This window comes from Emys orbicularis, chromosome 14 (assembly GCF_028017835.1).
Source record: "Emys orbicularis isolate rEmyOrb1 chromosome 14, rEmyOrb1.hap1, whole genome shotgun sequence".
Classification (NCBI taxonomy): Eukaryota; Metazoa; Chordata; order Testudines; family Emydidae; genus Emys; species Emys orbicularis.
Genome location: NC_088696.1, coordinates 39,050,807 through 39,070,931, shown reverse-complemented (window position 1 = coordinate 39,070,931; position 20,125 = coordinate 39,050,807). Strand labels below are relative to the sequence as shown.

The 20,125-nt window shown below is 55.9% G+C and overlaps 1 protein-coding gene across 1 annotated transcript; it reads right to left on the bottom strand.

Annotated features, from left to right (window-relative positions):
- Positions 1–1,882: 1,882 nt before the first annotated feature.
- TPPP3 (tubulin polymerization promoting protein family member 3) lies at positions 1,883–5,552 on the bottom strand. Its single transcript, XM_065416762.1, has 3 exons — positions 5,365–5,552; positions 2,536–2,689; positions 1,883–2,071 (listed from the first exon to the last, which is right to left on the bottom strand). Exons 1-3 carry the CDS (start codon positions 5,550–5,552, stop codon positions 1,883–1,885), a joined length of 531 nt encoding a protein of 176 aa, XP_065272834.1.
- Between the last annotated feature and the right edge of the window lie 14,573 nt (positions 5,553–20,125).

Sequence of the window (20,125 nt, the reverse complement as noted above, 5' to 3'; positions counted from 1 at the left end):
CTAGTACAAAACGGGGGGTGGTTTATTGCAGAGCCAGGTTACAGAGCAGGGAGGCCTTTGGCTGTGACTCCACCAAGAAGGCAGGCGTCTGAGGACTGGGCAGGGAACGATGGGGCCTGGGGCTGCTGGAGGAGCCCGAGGGGTGGGGGTGAAACACAATGCAGGCCAGTTCTCCAGGGAAGGCGCATGCAGGATGCTATTAATGCTGACGAGTGAAATGCCCTGGGGAGAAGGAGCTGCGGTAATGCTGGTGACTGATGTGCCCAGAGGGGAGGAGGTGTCGTTAATCTTAGGGCAGGTCTACATTTAAAAGTTGCACTGGTACGGCTGTCCTGTACGCCACCCCCCGAGGGGCAGTAGCTCTGTCGATGGGAGATGCCCTTCCGTTGACAGTGCTGCTCTGCGCTGGGGGTTAGGTTGGCATCACTGCATCGCTAGGGGTGAGGGGGGATTTTTTACACCCCTGTGCAACATAGTTCTACAAGCCGAACTTCCTAGTGTAGACCTGGCCTTAGCTGAAGGGACATAGGGTTGGAAAAGGCGCATCTGTCACTAGCAGGAGGGATATTGGCATCTCTAGTGAGTAGAAGACCTCACTAGTGGAAGAGATACAGGCAAGCACCCAGTGCATGAGTAAGGGAAGGCCTCATTGTAGCGAGTGGGAGGAATGTGGCGGCCTTGTGAGGGGTACGGAGGAGAAGGTCTGGTTGGCACTAGCAGGAGGGGCGTGGTGGACTGGGGGCACACAGGGGAGAAGGTTTCGTTAGGGCTAGTAGGAGGGGCGTGGTGCCCTGAGGGCGCATGGGGAGAAGGTCTGGTTGGCACTAGCAGGAGGGACGTGGTACCCTGAGGGCGCACGGGGGAGAAGGTCTCCCTCTGGGGGGAGGGATAGCTCAGTGGTTTGAGCATTGGCCTGCTAAACCCAGGGTTGTGAGTTCAGTCCTTGAGGGGGCCATTTAGGGATCTGGGGCAAAAAAATTGGTCCTGCTAGTGAAGGCAGGGGGCTGGACTTGATGACCTTTCAAGGTCCCTTCCAGTTCTATGAGATAGGATAGGATTAGTGCTAGCAGGAGGAGCGTGGTGCCCTGGGGGCGCACGGGGGAGAAGGTCTCGTTAGTGCTAGTAGGAGGGGCATGGTGCCCTAAGGGCGCACGGGGAGAAGGTCTGGTTGACACTAGCAGGAGGGGCGTGGTGCCCTGGGGGCGCACGGGGGAGAAGGTCTCGTTAGTGCTAGTAGGAGGGGCATGGTGCCCTAAGGGCGCACGGGGAGAAGGTCTGGTTGACACTAGCAGGAGGGGCGTGGTGCCCTGGGGGCACACAGGGGAGAAGGTTTCGTTAGCGCTAGCAGGAGGGGCATGGTGCCCTGGGGGCGCACGGGGAGAAGGTCTGGTTGACACTAGCAGGAGGGGCGTGGTGCCCTGTGGGCGCATGGGGGAGAAGGTCTCGTTAGCGCTAGCAGGAGGGGTGTGGTGCCCTGGGGGCGCACGGGGGAGAAGGTCTCGTTAGCGCTAGCAGGAGGGGCGTGGTGCCCTGAGGGCGCACGGGGGAGAAGGTTTCGTTAGTGCTAGCAGGAGGGGCATGGTGCCCTGAGGGTGCACGGGGGAGAAGGTCTCGTTAGCGCTAGCAGGAGGGACACGGCTCACAATACATCTGGAGCTGATGTAATGTTGGGAGCAAAGTGCAAGGCCAGGTCAGTTTCTAATCACATCAGCTCTTGGTGACAAGAGGCCTATCAGCCTTGGCTCCGTGGCTAGGAGCTAGGCCCAGCACAGTCTCAGGAGGCCTGTGCCATTAAGGCCAGTTCCCAAGGCTGATGTGATTGAAGGCCCAGATGCTGTGGGGTGCCTGGACCTGGGAGGGTCGGTGGCACTTCCAGTTGTCCCTATTTCTTCACTTTTGCGTCGTAGGTGCCAGCATTCTTGTAGGCCCCCACATAGCCGCTGGTGTCTACGATGTTCTCCCGCCCGCTCTTCCCTTTGCCCTTGCCACTCTCATCGAAGCGCTCCTTGTGCGAGCCCGTGTACTTGGTGGTGTCCGTCAGCCTGTCCACCGCCCCGCCAGTTGTGGCTTTCTGTCAGCAAGAAAATGGGGCAGGGGAGTCAAACACAAAGAAGCAATTATAGCCCTTCCCAGGCCCCTCCGTCCCCCATGTGCCCTTCCCAGGCCCCTCCATCCCCCACGTGCTTGTCCTAGGCCCCTCCGTCCCCCATGTGGCCTCCCCAGGCCCTGCCCTGTCAGTCCCCCACAGACCATGACGCTGGCCCACTCCCCCACCTGTCCCTCATTGTTCCAGACACCTCCATTCCCCATGCACTCTCCGGACCCCATGCTGTCCCCACTGCTCAGGGCCCTGCCCTTATGTTGTCACAGCCCCCCCAGATCCCTGCCTCTTCCAGGACACACTGCTTTGCTATGTGACATTTGTGGGGCTCCCAGTGGCCCAGAGCAGCATCTGCATGTCCGCAGACAGACCCCACCGTCTTTGCCAGGTCCCCCCACTCCTGCTCCACTTGTCCGAGAAGAGCAATCACTCACAGTGACGCCTACGTTGGTCGGTTCCTTCCCTGCCACCAGCTGGCAGATGGATTCGTATGCTTCCTCCTTGCTCTTGCCCTTAAACCTCTTTGGGGCCAGCTCCTCTAGGGCCTTTTTGAATTCCTCGTAACCAATGACTCTGGCTGTCTTCCCTCTGCAAGACACAAGGGCTGGGGCGTGACCTAGTGCAAACACTTCACTAGAAGGGTAGCTGCTGCAAGACAGACACGGGGGCTGCACTTGCAAATGGCACTTGTATTCCCAGCTGTGGCAGGGAGACCCAGGGGACCAGCCCTGCTACCCAGACAGGTGGTCTTTGAGGGAAAAGAGGAACGTTTGATGCACCAGTTACTGAAATAGTTGAGATGTGAACTGCTTCAGGTACACAGGGATCCCTCCTCCAGAAAGGCAGCCACCGCTGAGCAGAACCTGGCAGCTGTTCTACAGAACAGAAGAGAAGAATCTTAGCTCTGGCTGAGACTGCAGGAGACACAAGAACTGACACACCAAGTTCTTGTTCATTGACCGTTAATCCTTAGGGTCAAGGCCTTGTCCTCATCCAGCCCTGGGTCAACGTGGATGTGGAGGGGCTATTTGTGAGGCCCTGCAGTCCAAGATGTGCCTGCAGGAGCCGGTCCCTGGCAGGCCTTAACCCCTTTGCTGGCGAGGGCTGTGTCGCTGGACAAGCTCTTGTTTCCAGGCAGATGACCAGGGGCAAACATCCCTGTTCCATCGACCCATCCCCAACCCTTGCTCCACTGGGCCAGCAGCAATGCAGCTGGTCACATTTAGGGTTAAATACTTTATGAGACTGAAAAACTCCTTTGTGATGAGATGGGCAGAATCTTGTTCCCAGGGAATGGCGGGACAGCAGGGAGGGAGGGAGGGCAGAGGAGAGGGACTTACTCATCACGTGAGATTTCATGGGGGGCTGCAGGGGGCCGCAGGCGATGAGAATGGTGCTGTAGTCTGGGGGTTAGGGCCTGCAGCTGGGAGGGCAGAGACTCAAGTTGAAGTCCCTGCTCAAGTGACTGTTTAAGTATTTTACATAAAGTGGTACAAGAGCCAACAGGAGCCTGGTTCCAGAGCACCCCATACCGCCGTGGCTAGGGCACTCCCCAGGGGGGCACAGGAGCTCTGGGCTCACGTCTTCACACCGTAACAGGCAGAGAGGGAATTTGAAGTCAGTGTCCCACAGCCTAGGTGAGTGCTCCAGCCTCTGGACTATTGCTTATAGGAGGGGCACTGGCTTGATTTTTTGCAAGAAAGGACGGAGTGACCTGGTTTGGTGCCTAACTTCAGGAGAAGGTTCATGGCTGGGAATCCTGAGCAGCCCACAGTTAGGCTCCTAATACCCGGAAGCAGCCGGGGCTTAGTTCCTACCCCTCTCCTCAGCATTTCCTGCTGTCTAGCTTAGGCAGCTCCCTGCTGAGCATATGGGCTTTTGTGGATCCCATCTTTAAGCACCTAAGGCCTTGTCTACACTAGACCATTAAGTCAGCATGACTACGTGGCACAGGGGTGTGAAAAAGCCACCCCCCCGAGTGGCGTGGTTAAGCCAGCCTAGTCTCTTTGGAGACAGCACTGGGTTGACAGAAGGATTGTTCAGTGTAGACGCTACCTGTGCAGATGGGCGGGATTCTCCCGTGGTGTGTAATCCACCTCCTCAAGAGGCGATACCTCAAGATGTCGCTGGAAGAATTCTTCCGTCACTGTAGCTACCGCCTCTCAAGGAGGTGGATTGCGTACCACGGGAGAATCCCCATCTGCTCAGGCAGTGTCTACACTGCAGCTCTACCGCAGTGCAGGTACAGCGGCACAGGCGTGCTGCTGGAGCATTTTAAGCGTAGACAAGCCCTAACTCTCCCCGTCCCTGCACGCCTACCTCAGAGCTGTCACAGTGCGAATTCCCCTTTGTGGATATAGCCCAGGGCTTCTCTGGCATCATCTGTACATAGTAACCAGTATCGAAGGCCCCACGCACTCTGCGGACAGCCCCTCCCAAACTCCGCTGCATGGGCTGTGGGTTTGGCAGACTCTACGGCCGATTCCGGGTGTTCTGCAGCAGCCTCAGATCTATTCAAATCGAGGTTCCTACAGGATCCGACGTGCCGATGAATAATCCAGCAGCCCAGCAGCCCACACCTTCTTTATAGTCTCAAGTGGTTGCCCCGAACTTCCAGGTGTCGGGATGCCATAGATTTCTTAATGGGGAGCGAGTAACTGCCCCGCCGGCGTTGTCAGGGCGAAGCTGGGACTTTTGGCTCTGGGAAGGTGTGAGGGGCAGGTTGGGTGTGTGGGATAAGGATGCGAGCTGACTGGTTCTGCTCAAATGATCAGCAACGCAATCATTCACATGTATATTGAAATGGCCAGTTTAGGTTATGGGGTTAACAGCCCGTTGGATTAAATGGGGCCGTTTACCCGTCTCGGAGCCAATGTTTCAGGCGCTTGCAAGATTCAGGCAGGTGTCACTGCACCGTTACACGCGGGTCACGTAGTCAAGGCTCTTTTCAACAATGAGGCTAGAAACGTGACTGTGTCTATATGAAAGCTGAGCAACCATGTAACAATGTGTTGCAAATAGCCAGGAGTGAGATGTGGGGAGAGTTGTCTGGTGGCTGGTATCTGGTGGACAAGAAACTCTGTCCTGCATGCCAGGCTCCTCTAAGCTCCACGCAGAGTCTGACAGGGCTGGAGGGGGCTGAAAGGAATGACCTGGGAGCGCGCCCATGGGCGACCCAGCAGGCAGCACACAGACCTGAGCTCCAGGAGCCAGCCGCTGATGTAGAGCAGGCTGTAGGGAAGGGAAGCAAGGGAGCCACTTACTTCACTTTGGAGAAGACGATGTCCACGTCTGTGCCGGTGACCCCTTTGCCGTCCATTACTTTACACTCCTTGCACAGTTTGGCCCAGTTTTTCCCAGTCATTTCTTGCCCTGTAGCTTTGGTGTCTCCATAGATTGCAAACTTCCGGAAGCTCTCTTCCAGCGCTGCCACGTCAGTGCTTCCAGCCATGCTGACCTTTGGTAGGCAGAGGAGAAATGGATCCAGTTACTACGCAAACTCCAGCAATCACACCAGATACTGTGCATACCATCTGTGCACCCCTGCACCCTGCAACACCCCTTAGACCGCTGCCTCCCACAAAAGCCCGGCCCCTTCACGACTAAGCTGCACCGGCTGACGTGGAAGTGGGGAGCCGAGGACTAGGATAGCAGCGGGAGCTGAAGATCAGGCTTGTGGGGCATTTGTAGAGCTCTGTGCGTGTGGGTCCCAGGGCTAGAATAGCAGAGGGGCTGTGGGTCGGGACTGGGGAGCTGTGTAAGGGCCCCAAGGCTGGCACTGTGGGTCAGGACAGAGGGGCATTGGCAGCGCTGTAGTGGGAGTGTTGGCCCAGTGTATTGAGACTGATGTAACACTGCTTCTTTTCCTCCTCCTTCAGACAGCGCTGCCCTGGCCGATCAGCATTTCTTGTCAATATCAGGTTATCCTCTCCCTTTGGCAGTCGCCTCCGTGCCTGACTCCTACGGTTAGTAATCCCCTTGGAAAGCTGTCACCAAGAGCCTTTTTCACAACTAAACTGGTTGCGCTAAAGAGACATGTTTCCCCTGATCAGCATCTCTGAAGCCAGCACATCAGTGCCATGAGCAGGGGAAGAACAACTGCCCGGCACTCCACAACGGCCATCCGCCACTTAGCAGTTAACATCCGGTGACTCCCCTTCGCTTTTCACAGAGCCTGTGGCCACCTCAAACTCCCTGGCCACTCTGATTCTCACAGGCCTCTCCCACCTTCTAAATGCTGCTGGCTCTATGCATTAGCAAAGCACAGGTCAGCATCTTCATGTCATCCCGGCACCTCCATAGGGGCTGGCACTGGGCGGGGCTGGGCGCTTGTCAGGCGCTGGCACCAGGGTGATTGCCTCTGGCAGGCAGCTCAGCTCTGCCTGTGGCGTGCCCTCTGTGCTGGGAATCGAGCTGGCACCGCACAGGGAACAGTGTGCAGGTGAGTGGGAACAGAGCAAGTGCTTCAGCCTGTGTGAAAGGGGGGTGGGGGGACCCCAGTATATCAAAATGGCCACAGCTGGGCAAAGTACTTCAGCGCCTGCAGGTCTGTCATTGAGCGCCAGGGCCAAGCCTTTCACCAGGGACTGGGGGGGTCTGGGGGCCCAGCCTGGGACACCATACAGGGGCCTGGTTTACAGATGGGGGGGCAGCACCTTCTGAACCTCGGGACCCTTTAAGCTGTCGCCAGCTGGGGAGCCAGCAGCACTGGTCAGTTTTGAAATGCCTTAACCCAGCAAGCTCCCAGCTCCACCCCACCCCACCCCACCCCTGCTCTCTTCCAGGTCCCTCAGCCACAGGGCAGAGTCACCCGGCCTGCTGGGCTGAGGGGATTGCCTAGCCCCGGGCCCTAGTTACAGTCTGACATTAAACAAAAACAGGCGTGTGGGCTTGTCGGCTGGCGTGGCCAGAGTTTGCGCTGCCTGGCGACCGTTGCTAGGGAGGGCTGTGCTGCTTGGAGCTGTTGCTGCGGGAGGCATGGCGGGGCTGGACTATTCGCATATGCACCGAGTCCAGAGCGACAGGGTGGGTGAGGTCATAGCTGGTATTGGGCCAACTTCTGTTGTTGAGAGAACAAGCTTGGGAGCCACACCGAGCTCGTCTTCAGGTCTGGGAGGGGTCTGCCAGCGGCCCAGCTATTAACGCTGTTACATCACACACCTTGTCTCCCAAATATCTGGGGACCGGCATGGCTACAGCTACACTGCACAGCGGCCAGACAGGCCTCAGTTCCCTTACAACACTGCTCGAACCAGGGCTCCAGGCGGCCTCCTGTCTTCTCACCCCCCAGGCAGCCTGGCAGCACCAAGGCCCCCATCAGGGCAGCTGGCCTGAGGCTGGCAATGGGGGAACTGCAGGGGAAAAAGCCTAGGCTGGCACATAAAGCCACTCACAGCCTCATAGAGACACACACACGGGCACAGAGACACACTGACGAGCTGGCAGCCATGCCCAAGATCCGGGTGTGGCCACAATCAGGAGTTGTGGTACTCCCCATCTTGTCTATTTGATCTGGGGCGCTCCTGCCAGTGCCCAGGGAAGGAGTTCACAACGTCTGGCCTTCCCAATGGGAATCCACTCGGGCTGCTGCAGCAGAAACAGCTGCAGGCCATTAATCAGTGTGTGCGTAACCTGCCAGCAAAGCAGCCTGACGCAGCCAAAGGGAGCCGGGTTCCCACGGCGGCTGGGCCCAGAGAAGGCTCTTGGCACCGATTCTCTCTCTCCCCGGAAGTGGGCCTAACAAACGTGTCCCTCTCCTTGGCTCAGGCAACGTTGGTCTTGCTGAACTGAGTTGATGGCCAGGGTTTGGCTAATGGACACATCATCCCCACCCAGCCCCACTGCAGTGCAGCTGCGTGCAAGCCGGGGGCCAGCTCACTGCAGGGCAGCTAGTCCGACCCCCAGGTCTTCTGCCCAGCGCCATGGGCACTACCGTCTGTGCTGAGCAGACTAGCCCCTGCATGCTCAGCTCCAGCCTGGAAGCTCCACACAGCATCTGGGAAGAGCTGGTCTCCCGGCCAGGAGTGGGCCCTGGTTTGCCAGGGATCATAACCTGATATTTGACACCTGATACACCACTAAGCCACCCCTTCTGGCTCTGCCTTCTCTTTCACTATCACAATTAGCCCTGAGCTAGCCGGGACTGGCAGGGCCCCAGAGACTGCCCATGCCAACACCCCTGCCAGGAGGAGTCCCTCCAGGGGCAGGACAGTGTGGGAGAGGGGGGTCGGAGGGGTGGCAGGGGGCGATGTGAGTCCTGCTGCTGCCAGGCTGTATCCGCTGTCGGTGGAAAGGTCCTTGCTCCCCAGGCCAGTCACGCCAGCGCTCGGGTCAGTAGCATCTACAGCTTCTGACCGTCCCCCTTTCCAGGCTGTGAGCGCATATGCAGCATGGGTTTGCAGGCGAGCAGGGGGCATAGGGATTGCATGGAGGGGAAGGTGGGAAGAGGAGGAAGCTGCCAGCAGGACAAGTAAACCTACAAGTTATTTCTGTCTCCCTGAGCACTGCAGACACTGTGTGACAATACTGAGCAGCGTGGGACACAGTGCCACGCCCCAAGAGAGGCACCACGCAGGGTCCCGCCCTCTCCAGGGAGCACTCAGTGAATTCACAGAGGCATAAGGGGGGGCAGGCCCCAGAACACCACAGGCCACCGCGCCCCGGAGCAGGTCTTAGGTTTGTGTGCGGGAAGCCTATTAGTGGATCGGGTGCAGTACTGGGATAGGAGACTTGGGTCCTGTTCCTGGCTCTGCCTTTGGCCTGCTGGGTGATCCTGGCTCATCTCTGGTCTCAGTTTCCCCAGCTGTGAAATGGAGGTTGGGTACGTCCCTTCTTTTGTAAAGTGCTTTGGGACCTAGGGATGAAAAGCGCTAAGTATCATTGCTGCGGTTTGCACAGGGGGGAACGTGTATAAGGGCCGAGGGGAATGTGCAGGTGGATGCAGGGTACGGGTGTGGCCGGGGTGCGATGCGTGTGGGAGGGGTGTGCTGCAGTGTGCCTGTCGTGGGCATTTCCTTTTTCTGGTCCCACGCATGGTGCATGGTTTGCGCCATGTGATGCACTGAAGGCAACACCGATGCTGCGGGAGGTGCCGATGGGGGAGCACCCCATCTCCAAAGCTGTTCGGGGGGGGAGCAGCCAGCCAGCCTGCTCTGCAGGGCGTGTCCCTCCTTTTCACCCAAGTGAGCTGAGTCCCTGGAAGCGGCACACGCAGATCGCTGCAAATGAGCTCCAAGCCTGCTCCCTCCATCCCTGCACGTCAGCCCAGTGCTTCCCCACAGGCATAGTCCCCCGGGCATGCAGGCCAGCTCGCTTCCCTGCTCTGCGCCCCCAGATGGGGGGAATTAGCCACCAGTCAGTGATGCCAATCCAGGCAGGCAGTGCACTGAGCAAGACCCCCCGTGTTGCCAGCCAGCCCGCACCCCCCTCCTTCTCCTTCTCCTCCTGCAGAAGCAGCCCATCAGGTTGCTGCTTTGCTGACTTACCGCCTGAAGTGCCTCTGCTGAGCTGTGGCAGGCTACCCGGAGAAGCCCTGCTCCCTCCTGGTCTGCAGACTGCAGTGCTGCTTGGAGGCTGCTGCGCTATTATCTGCTGTTTATTCCGGTAGCCATAGAGACAGCCTGCTAAACAGCCAGGGCGCGGAGCAGTCCTGTTCTAATGCAGGAGGGTGACCAAGGTCACGGCGAAGAGCTCCGCTCCCTCCCGCCTGCAGTGCCAAAGCGCCTCCGCCTGGGGCAGGAAAGGGTCCTCTGCCCTTTCACGCCTCCATCAGGCCTGCTGGAGCAGAGCCCAGTGGTCCATTTGTGTAATCGTTGCTGCTGGGAAGGGGCCGGGCTTGCAGGGCTGGGAGGGAGGAATCGATCCCCTCACGTGGCTCTGGTTTTGCCTGTTCCCGGTGAGGGATGGTGGGAGGGCAGGCGGGGGCCAGGTGTCAGGGACAGGCTCCTCCTTCGTTAGCGGCATGGCTGGATCAGAACCCAAGTGCAGCTGCATCTCTGCCTGGAAGGGAGCGGTGTCGGAATAGCCCTGCAGGCCTCTGCCGCCAGACGAGCTAGGGACCCTCGCAGAAGGGTTATCCCCGGAGGGCCGGGGTGGCCAGACTGCAGCTTGTGAGCTCTTTTACAGTTAAAGTGGGGCTTGCAGCGCTCCCCCCCCCCCGCCCCTCTGCCTACCAGACTGGTGAGGGGGGAGGCTCAGGGCTTCTGTCCTGCGGCGTTGGTGGGGCTAGGGGCTTCTGCCAGAGACAACTGGTGCCTGCTGAGAGCGGGGCTGGGGGTGGCACAATTTAAAAGTTTGCCCCCCAACAGCTTGAGTTACGCCCCCCCCCCTTATCCTCAGTGGCCCCTCCCTGCAGCTCCCAGCTGTTGAGGCAACAGCAAACGCAGCGGCTTTCCCGGTAGCTCTCAGCTGTTTGCCGCTGCCTCTCCCCACAGCTGCAGCTCACAGCTTGCCACCCTCAGCAGCTGCTGTGGAGGGAGGGGACCCAGTGGCACCATGTGACCGAGTGGGGCCAGCAAACCCTGGCAAAAATCTGGGGGGGCACGTGATCCCATGTGACCACACACACACGTCGCCTCTGGCTTCTGCCCAGCAAGGGCCACCCCGGTATAGCGCAGCGCAGCTCTGGGAGGGAGTCGAGTGTAGTCTAGTCCAGGCATCAACACAATGGGATTATTAAGTATGTTCCCTGCGCAGAGCCCTTGTTACTGGGGCTAATGCACGAGATGGGGCAAGCCCAGCACAACTCTCCCCTCCAGGAGCACCCAGCAGGGCCAGCAGACGGACCAAACCCTGGAAATGGAGCACATCAGCTGGGGCCATTCTACAGAGCACTGATCACAACAGAACGGCACTGCCAGTGCAAAAGGCTCAGCGCAGGGGTAAGGATGGGACACAGAGCGTATCTGTGCCCCAGGAGTACAGGGCTGGATACACTGCGTGTGGCCCTGGGGTGCCCAGGGGCTGGAGACAAAGTGTGTATGGGGCCAAGGTACAGAGCAGCTATTCATATGGGGGCAGGAGCTGGGTACATGGTGCCTTTGAGTGCAAGGGAACAGGGGCACATGGCGGTTGGTACACAGATGTGCTGGGCGACAGAACGTCTGTATGTGAAATGCATATTGGTAATGGCGGGGCTGGGGAAAGTGGTAGGCATGCCCAGAGGCTGGGAACACGGTATGTCAGGTTGCCAAGGGGGCTGGGGACATGCATCCTGAAGCTGGGAAGATGGTCTGCATTGGTTGGGGTACACTGGATCTTGGTACACGTTGCAGATGGAGGCCCAGTTGGACTGGGAACGTGGTGTGTACATATGTGGGCTCACAGGGTCTGGGTACATGTTGCGTACAGCTGCCAAAGAACTGTGGATAGATGTTGTGTCAGCACATATGTAACATAAAGGAACCACACGGCCACAGTGCAGTCCAAATAACCATGTGTATGAACTATACACAGTCCTAGTTACACAAACACAGCTGCTCTGGCAGGGTTCTGAGGCTGAAACACAGAAGACAGTGAGGGCCACCAGAAGACCCACAGAATAGTTAAAAGGATGCTACCCAGTTCCTACACTCTACTGTAAGCGGGGTCTGAATGAGCTCTCCCCGGCTAACTGGTGATGAGCTGGGGAAGATGACTTCAGGGACTGACCTTGTTTGCATAGACACGCCCACTCCGCCTAGGTGCACAGCATGATGGGGCTGTTCGGCCCAGACGATCACTTCTGGCTGATGTTGGATGGCAAATCACTCTGTTATTGGGTGCAGGGGTAATAAAGTGTCAGCCTTGTTGTGTGAATAAAGGGGCAGCAGGCCCTGATGGAGGGGTTCTCACTCAGCAGGGAGGAGGGGTGCCACAGCCCAGTGGAGATGAGAGAGGGTGAGGACAGGTGTTTTTGCCTTGTCGTGTGGGCTCTAAGGGCCCTAGCCACCACTTGACCCACCCCCTCTCCACTGTTTAAGGACAGAGCTGACTAAGACCCAATTCAGAGTCTTTTGTTGTAGAGCTGAAATCAGTGATGACCTGGTCGAAGCGGTAAGCCTTAGACCTGCTTGGGACAGTGTCTCTGGTGAAAGAGGCTGCCCAGCCTGCACTAACAGTGAGACTCCCCCATGGACAGCGGAAATCACTGAGAGCTGTGTTAAGTGGTGGGCCCTCAAGACATCTCAGAGGCGGCAGTAGAGAAGGCAGTGGCAGAGTGAATGACAACAGAGCAGCCGGTAGCAGCCGCTGAGGCCTTGCTTGACGCCTTTCTTTCCCCCGCACCTCAGAACTCTGGGTCGTTGCTGATCAAAGACAACAACTGTGAGTAGGGTGTGGTGGAGGGAGAGGGGAGTGGCATGTTAAAGGGACATTTGTTTGTCGGCCTTTCACACCACAAAGTGAGAGACTGAGGAAAAGGACACTGCCCAATGTACTCTGGGGTGGGTGTTCTGCTCATGGTCATATGTTTTCGAATAATGCTTGTGGGGATTTCCCAAATTAATGCTAGATTCCTTCCCCTTTTATTAAAAGTTTTCTTTTCCAAACACAGACTCAGTGCTTGCAAGAGGGGAAGTATTGCCTCTTAGAGGCACCCAGGAGTGGAGTGTAGTTTTCCCAGATTACTGGGTGAGGGCCCGAGTTGTGTGTTGTGTTGTCAAAAGGAACCGCTAGATATTGAACCCGGCCTTTGTTGCTGGCAACTCCATGGCTGGCAGATGTGTTACACTACAATAAGGTTGCCACCACTCTCAAATTTCACAAGTCGGTCCCTAAATTCAGGAGGCTGTCCTGTCTTCCTGGGACGCAGATAGGCAAAATGACAATTTGTTGTGTGATGTATGAGAGCATTCCCCTCCAAAACACCCTGTAGCCCAGGAGAAAGTACCTTACACTGGGATCCAGGAGACCACATCTCATTTCTCTCACTGTCAGCATTGCTGTACATGTGACAACACTTACCTATTGGTAGGAGGCAAGAAGCCAATATAACTTCTGACATAGCTGGGAGGGAAACCCCGATCTCTACTGACAGAGCCAATCTCAGCCATGCTGCCGTGCTGAAAGACCTCTGAATTGACGCTTGGCTAGCCTGTAACCACTAGATTCCACTCCTGTCCCAGAACCAGGACTAGAAACCCAGCATGGCTGTTAGCTAACGTTCTAGTGCTAACAGTTGTGTGACCCGCTGTTAAAACGTGTGTCACAAAGTGGAACAACTTCAACAAGAGAGCTTGAGTCCAGTCCCAAGAGCCCCGAAAGACCAGTGATTAGAGCACTCACCTCCCAAGAGCGTTGGGGGCTTTCTTTCCAATCTAAATAACTGAAGTCACCTCTTGGTACCTAGGCCAGGGCTACACTAGGAAATTAGCTTGGTAGAATGACATCATTCAGGGGAGTGAAAAATCCTCTCCCTCCCCTCCCCCCGAGCAACGCAGTGAAATCGGCCTCACCTCCGGTGTAGACAGGCGCTGTTCTTCTCCGGGAGGTAGTGTACCTACACCCATGGGAGACGCCCTCCTGTCAGCACAGGTAGCGGCTACAGCAGACCTGCCCATAGGGTCACTGCTGTGCTTATGGGTGAAGTGTAATGAATAGACTTTTTTTTTTGTTAAATGTCATGACCCGGGCTGGCACCTGCAGCTGTGCTAACGAAGGCCCAGCCGAGCATCGCCCGGCTACAGAAAAATGTGGGGGAAGAGCAGCAGCCCAGGTGGCTTTACACAGAGCTGCTCAGAGCGTACGCGAGCTTGGACTGGCAAGTGGCCTGGAACTAACAGGCGTTTCAGGCAGGGCGGCCGGGGAAAATTACAGGAAACCCGGGCGCACCAGGAGCTAATGCTGCCACGGAGCTAAAAGCCTTTCCAATCTCCCAGGGGAGAAGTGCTGCGGCGTAAGCCTGCCCTTTAGCGAGCAAGGACGGGCTGGAATCGGTGATGACGTGCCAATGGCTGAGGCATGTGAACTGCTGCCTGGGAGAAGAAAAATGCAGGCTCCTGGTCCATCAGGAGTGGAGGAGCCTGTTGCCAAGGTTACCCAGCAAGGGGACTGACGCTGAGTGGCTGATGAAACGGGGCAGAGCCCAATCAGGATGCGGCCAGCCACCTTGGAGAATGACACACAGAAGTGCAGCCTGAAAAGCCTCGTTTGATATGCCGGGGCAAGCTCTCCTCTGGCCCCTTCCCCTTGTCTCAGCACCTTGGTGCCCTGCACAGTGGCCAGGAGCATCATTCCTTGTTGTGTGTGTGGCAGTTATAACACGCTCAGACTCACTCCGTGGCCTTGTGTTACGTATGAAATATTCAGCTACTCAAATGCTGCAGAACCATCTCTCTGTGGTTAGCAGGGATTGGATGACGGCCAGTTGCGTCCTCTGCCTGTCCACTCACTCATTCTCGATCTTACTCTTTGCTTGCCCACCAATGTGATTTTTGCATCCAGCTGCTACATTAGCATCTTTTTCAGCATCTGCTGCCATTTTTCCTGCAGTGATGGCTGGGAGGTTCTCCCAAGAGGAGGCCCTAGAAATGGGATTGTGGTAGCAGCTCGGATAATGCCTCAGCATTTCAGTATGTTTCGGAATCCTGAGGTGTGTGCTAAGATGTTAGCATCAGCCCTTCCCTGAGATCCAGGCGTTGCTAGTCGCAAGACTGGGTTTTGGTCTAAGAACTTTAACAAGGGCTTTATGATCTGTCACTGAAGTAAACTTCCTCCCTCCCAGAAACTCAGGTAATGTGCTAAGTCCAAATATACACTCAGAGCTTCAATTTTATCGGAGTATATTTTTTTCATTACGTTCTAGAAGGTTCTGGAAGTAAAACTGACTGACTGTTACGTCCTATCCGGTGCGAACACTTGTGTGCTCCCCACGCAGAAGAGGGCAAGGACACATGGGGTGGGTTTTAACCAGGCCATAAATGTATTAGCCTAATTATGTCCACGGTTCCCGTTGGGGGACAGCCCAGAGCAGTCACTCACACCTCATTGGTCTTTTGCCAGTTCTTGGGGGCTCCCACCATAGAGTGAGCCAATCATCACACGAGGAGCGTCTCTGGGCACCTCCACTAGCATCCCTTCCCATTTCGGGAGTTGAGGTGAGAGGGGACCTTGTCCCCCAGCCAGCACCACCATCCAGTTCAATGGTGAGGTGGTTCCCCCCAGGCAGTGCCCCGGCCCATGGTTTGTATTTGCCTCCAGGGGGTTCGACACAACGTTCCCATGCTCTCGGGATGCCCACGATGTTACCTTTTTGGATGTAGAGCCTAAATCAGCGAGTTTCTGCTCTGGGCACCTGCCACAAGGAGGCACCAGCATCAGCTTGGCTGCCTCCACCCCACCCTGCATGAGCTACCTAGAAGTTCACCACTCCAATACCAAGATCATCCAGGAAGCCAGCTGCCCTATCTCGGAGAGGTGCACTCCATCCTCGATAAAAACTCAGCAGCACCGTGGGCTGATAACTGAGCCGCCTCAGGACTCCAGCCATGTCGATACTTTCCAGTTGGCCTTCCTATGGGCCCTATCCACATTTTTCATGGGTGGACTGCAGTCCGCCACACCCTGTGGGCTAGTGTCTCCAACCATACTGTCCCCACACCGGAAACATGCCCACCAGCAGGCCAATATCCCATGTAGCCTTCCAAATCGGCTGGAGCCCGCAGCCCATTCTCGGGTCATTCTTCCCTAAGTGGAGAACAGTGATGTCCAGCGTGTCCTCACGGGGCACCAGCCCACACAAAAGCCCCGTCTGCTGTGCCAAGACAAAAATTGCATCCACCCCGAAGCCAGTTGCAAGCCCCTTGCTGAATTACACCCTCTCCTGGGAGCCCAGTGCACAGTGCTGTGCCCGCAAATCCATATTCCCAGCCATAGGCATGCGCTAATACAGTCTATATCATAGACATGAGGAAAGAAAAAGACATGGTTATGCTTACGGCCCACCTCCTGCATTGGCCTCCCCTCAGGCAACTGCACATAGGACTTATCGGCCTTGAATCACTCACGCCCTATAGCCTGGACCTCTGCTGCCCCCAGGCCCAGCTGGGTTGCTGCTCTATCGAACAAGTGGGAGCTGTACTCTCCCGGTGGCAAGCCCAGGAATGACAGCCCTTCCCTAACCACTCCCACACACCGGAATGTGGTTAGGACCCCTATGCAGGAACAGGGGACCCTCACTGAGTCACAGATGCCTGCGGTGCCCGTCCAGGACTCAGGCCCCGTTCACCAGAGTGGGGCAGAGCAACAGTCTTGCCAACCCCAAGTTGATCAGTTTTTGCTCTGCAGACCTTGAGCTGTAGAGTCCTGTAGTTTGAGACCCCACCGCAAAGAGTCTCCCTTGGCGGAAGGGAACCACTCACTGACTCAGAAGGCCCAGAAGAAAACCAACAGAAAGCCTGTCTTGATGAGTACAGCCTCACCCCCAAATGGTAGACCCCAGGAAGAACCTCAACTTATTGCCTAAGGCCCTGCAAAGTCACTGGCTTCCTGACATTATTCCACATCCCGGCAGCCTGTGACCCGCAGACCTTCAGTCAAAGGCCACCCTGGCTAACCGGTTAGCGATAATTAGACCATGAACTGGTAAGTTTGGAGTCCTGGTCTAGGCCAGGTCGGTGGTAGAGCCTCAGCGCCCCTGGAACGCCTCAATGCCATGATGTGAGTGAGAAAGGGGTGCGGTGCAAGTGCTCCCTGGGCTGCTTCTAGCAACCAAGATTCCACAGGGCTGCCAGCACGTGTTCTGGTGCTTCCTCGGCCTGCAGTGCTGGTGCTCTGAATCTGCGGCCATGCAGTCGAGAGAGCATCGGCCGGGCTGTTGGTAAGCCCAGGCACATGCTTGGCAGTGGAATGAAGCTAGCATGCACATCTCTGTCTGCTAGTGTTAATTGTTAAACACCACTAGACAGAAGAGAGCTTTGAGAGCAGTGGGCCTGGTCTACACTACAAAGTCAGGTCAACATAAGCTGCTTTGGGTCAAACTAGCGGGCATGTGTCTACACTGAAATTTGTCTCCCACCGATGTAAGTGCCCCATTATGTCACCATAGTAACATCACCTCCCCGAGCGGTGTAGAGCCATGGTTGATGTATGGAGGTCGATGCAGAGCACATGTAGACACTGCTTTACTTATTTCAACCCTAACAGTCCTCCAGCCACTGTCCCACAATGCCTGACACTGACCGCTCCGGTCACGATTGTGAGCTCCACTGCCCAGGGGCCACATAGACCAGAAGCCGCCTCCCTCTTTAAAATGCCCGTGAATTTTTGAAATGCCGCCATTTCTACAGCTGGTTCAGCACTGTGCCCGTGGAGCCTCTTCTCCCCACAGACCCAGGACATGCAATATCTCCTGTCTACTCCAGGCCGGAGTGTGACAGCTGCATCGTGCTTTGGAGACATGGCTCAGTCTCATGAGCACTGAGGGACAGACGTAAGGGCTTGTCTACACTTAAAACATAGCATCTGTCCCACTGTAGCACTTCAGGGAAGACACTAGCTATGCTGGGAGGCAGGCTTCTCCCATCGGCGTAGGTAATCCACCTCCCTGAGAGGTCGACCTAGTGCTGTCTACACCAGGGGTTAGGTCAGTTTAACTGTATCGCTCAGGGGGGTGGATGTAGTTATACCAACCTAATTTCCTAGTGTAGACCTGGCCTAAGTCAGGGGCTCCCTTGTTTATCCATATCCCCAGCGGGACAGAGGTTCTAGCATTGAGGTGGCTCCTTACCTGACAGCAGAGTCATAGAATCAATCATAGAATATCAGGGTTGGAAGGGACCTCAGGAGGTATCTAGTCCAACCCTGCTCAAAGCAGGACCAATCCCCAGACAGATTTCCCCCAGATTCCTAAATGGCCCTCTCAAGGATTGAACTCACACCCCTGGGTTTAGCAGGCCAGTGCTCAAACCACTGAGCTATCCCTCCCCCGTCACTGTAGCTCTAAACGCGAGGGTTCATTGGAGGGGAAAGTGTGAGAAGGGTCCTTTCGCTAGATGATCTCTTCCTACCCCATTGTGTTGGCTCACCTTGGGAGAGCAAGTTGTGGGAGTAGTCATTTGCCATCCAATTGCAGATGATTGTCCACCCCCAGCTTGTACATTAGAATTTAAAAGGCTGCATTCTCATGGACAAAAACTCCTGCACTCCAAGGAGAGGCCCTGAGATTAAAAAGGAGAGGAGCTTGGCATTTGGGTGGAGGGGGAGAAGAAACAACTTTTATACTGTAACCTCTATCCTTAAGTGTTGTAGGGACTGTGGGATTCATGGACACAGCCAAGTTGACTAGAACTCAGTGGAAATTGATGAGCACAGCGTGTTTAGGAGTGGAAATTTCCCAGCTTTGGGGCAGGACAGACAAGATACAGTCTCCGCAATCCAAGGTCCTAACCCCATTAAGGAAGTTTGTCCTAAAGTAACTACATAAGTGTGCAAACCCCTAACTAAAGTGAATCAGTCTGAAATGGGGCTTTCACCCATTGAATTGCTGTAGGACAGGACAGGACCATGAGTCTAACTTTGAAGTGAAAAATGGACCCTCCTCACTAGGTGTCTGGTGAGATCAGTCTTGCTGAGCAAGCTCAGAGGGACAAAGTCACCAGCAGCATCAACCCCAGACATGCTAGCTATGGCCAGGGAGTGGCGGTTTCCATTTTCACTTCCCAAAGTGCCAGTTTCTATGTTTCACAGTGCAGGGGTTAGGGGTGCAGGACAGGGGCAGAGGTGAGGGGCGGGGGCTGGGGTTGCAGGAGGGAGGTGCAGGGGCAAAGGGGGGCGAAGGTGCAGGGGCAAAGGGAGGTGCAGGGGTTAGGGGCAAAGGGGGAGTGGGGAGCCCATGGGGCGCAGAGGCAATGGGGGGGCGCCATGCCCACAGGGGTCGGGGCGATAAAATACAAGTTCACCCAGGGCACCATTTTCCCTAAAACCGGCACTGGTTTTATAGCCGTTTCAAGTTTCAGAGTAGCAGCCGTGTTAGTCTGTATACGCAAAAAGAACAGGAGTACTTGTGGCACCTTAGAGACTAACAAATTTATTTGAGCATAAGCTTTCGTGGGCTACAGCCCACTTCTTCGGATGCATAGAATGGAACATATATATATGTATATATATATCTCCTCACTATATGTCTCTAAGGCCTGGTCTACATTGGGGTGGGGGGGATCGATCTAAGATACAAGAATAGCGTAGCTGAAGTCGACGTATCTTAGATCAACTTAGATTGACTTACTTCGCGTCCTCGGGGCGCGGGATCGACGGCCGCCACTCCCCCATCGACTCCGCTTCCGCCTCTCACCCTGGTGGAGTTCCGGAGTTGACGGGGAGCGCGTTTGGGGATCGATGTATCGCGTCTAGACGAGATGCGATACATCGATCCCCGATAGATCGATCACTACCCGCTGATCCAGCGGGTAGTATAGACATACCCTAAGGTGCCACAAGTACTCCTGTTCTTATAGCCATTTCAGCAGCTTCCTCACTTGTACCTCTGAATATAACATCCAGATAACCGAGTGCTCCAGTTAAACCCAGCAGTAATCCAGTGTATCCTGAACTACATCTGGAGCACTAGTTACTCCGTAGGGAAGCCTGTTACAGTGCACCAGTCCGTGATGGACATACGAGGAGAAGCTTTTGATACTTGCACATATTCCACCTGTTCTCCCCTCCCCCCCACCAATTTGGCAAGCAGATTCTAGGCTGTTGGGATTTGATCTCATTCCACACCCAATCCAGGGTTAACAGGTAACCCATAGTCTCCACGGGGCTGGCCTTGTTTGGAATCCCAGAGTCCCTGCTAGATCATAGCCCCCATTTAGTTCACACATTCAGTCAGACGTTGCCTCCGTCAGATGTCCTTGTCGGCTGGTGCTATAATTCACAGTTATGTGACCTTCTCTGCAGCTAATAAGATTTAGTCTGAGCTTTAGATTTATCAGGACTGAGTCATTGTAACAGTTCCTTCACCGGACTCACTGCATCCTCCCATTCACAACCCTGCACACCACCTGACATTCCAGGCCCGTGAAATTCCTCTCTCTCTTCTGTCCTCAC

What these genes read in the sequence shown, in the direction of transcription:
- TPPP3 (XM_065416762.1), bottom strand. Translation starts at nt 5,552, where the DNA reads ATGGCTGGAAGCACTGACGTGGCAGCGCTGGAAGAGAGCTTCCGGAAG. An exon ending in ATCGTCTTCTCCAAAGTGAA is followed by an intron (nt 2,690 to 5,364) that starts GTAAGTGGCTCC and finishes TGTGTCTTGCAG; the next exon opens with AGGGAAGACAGCCAGAGTCA. An exon ending in CGACCAACGTAGGCGTCACT is followed by an intron (nt 2,072 to 2,535) that starts GTGAGTGATTGC and finishes TCTTGCTGACAG; the next exon opens with AAAGCCACAACTGGCGGGGC.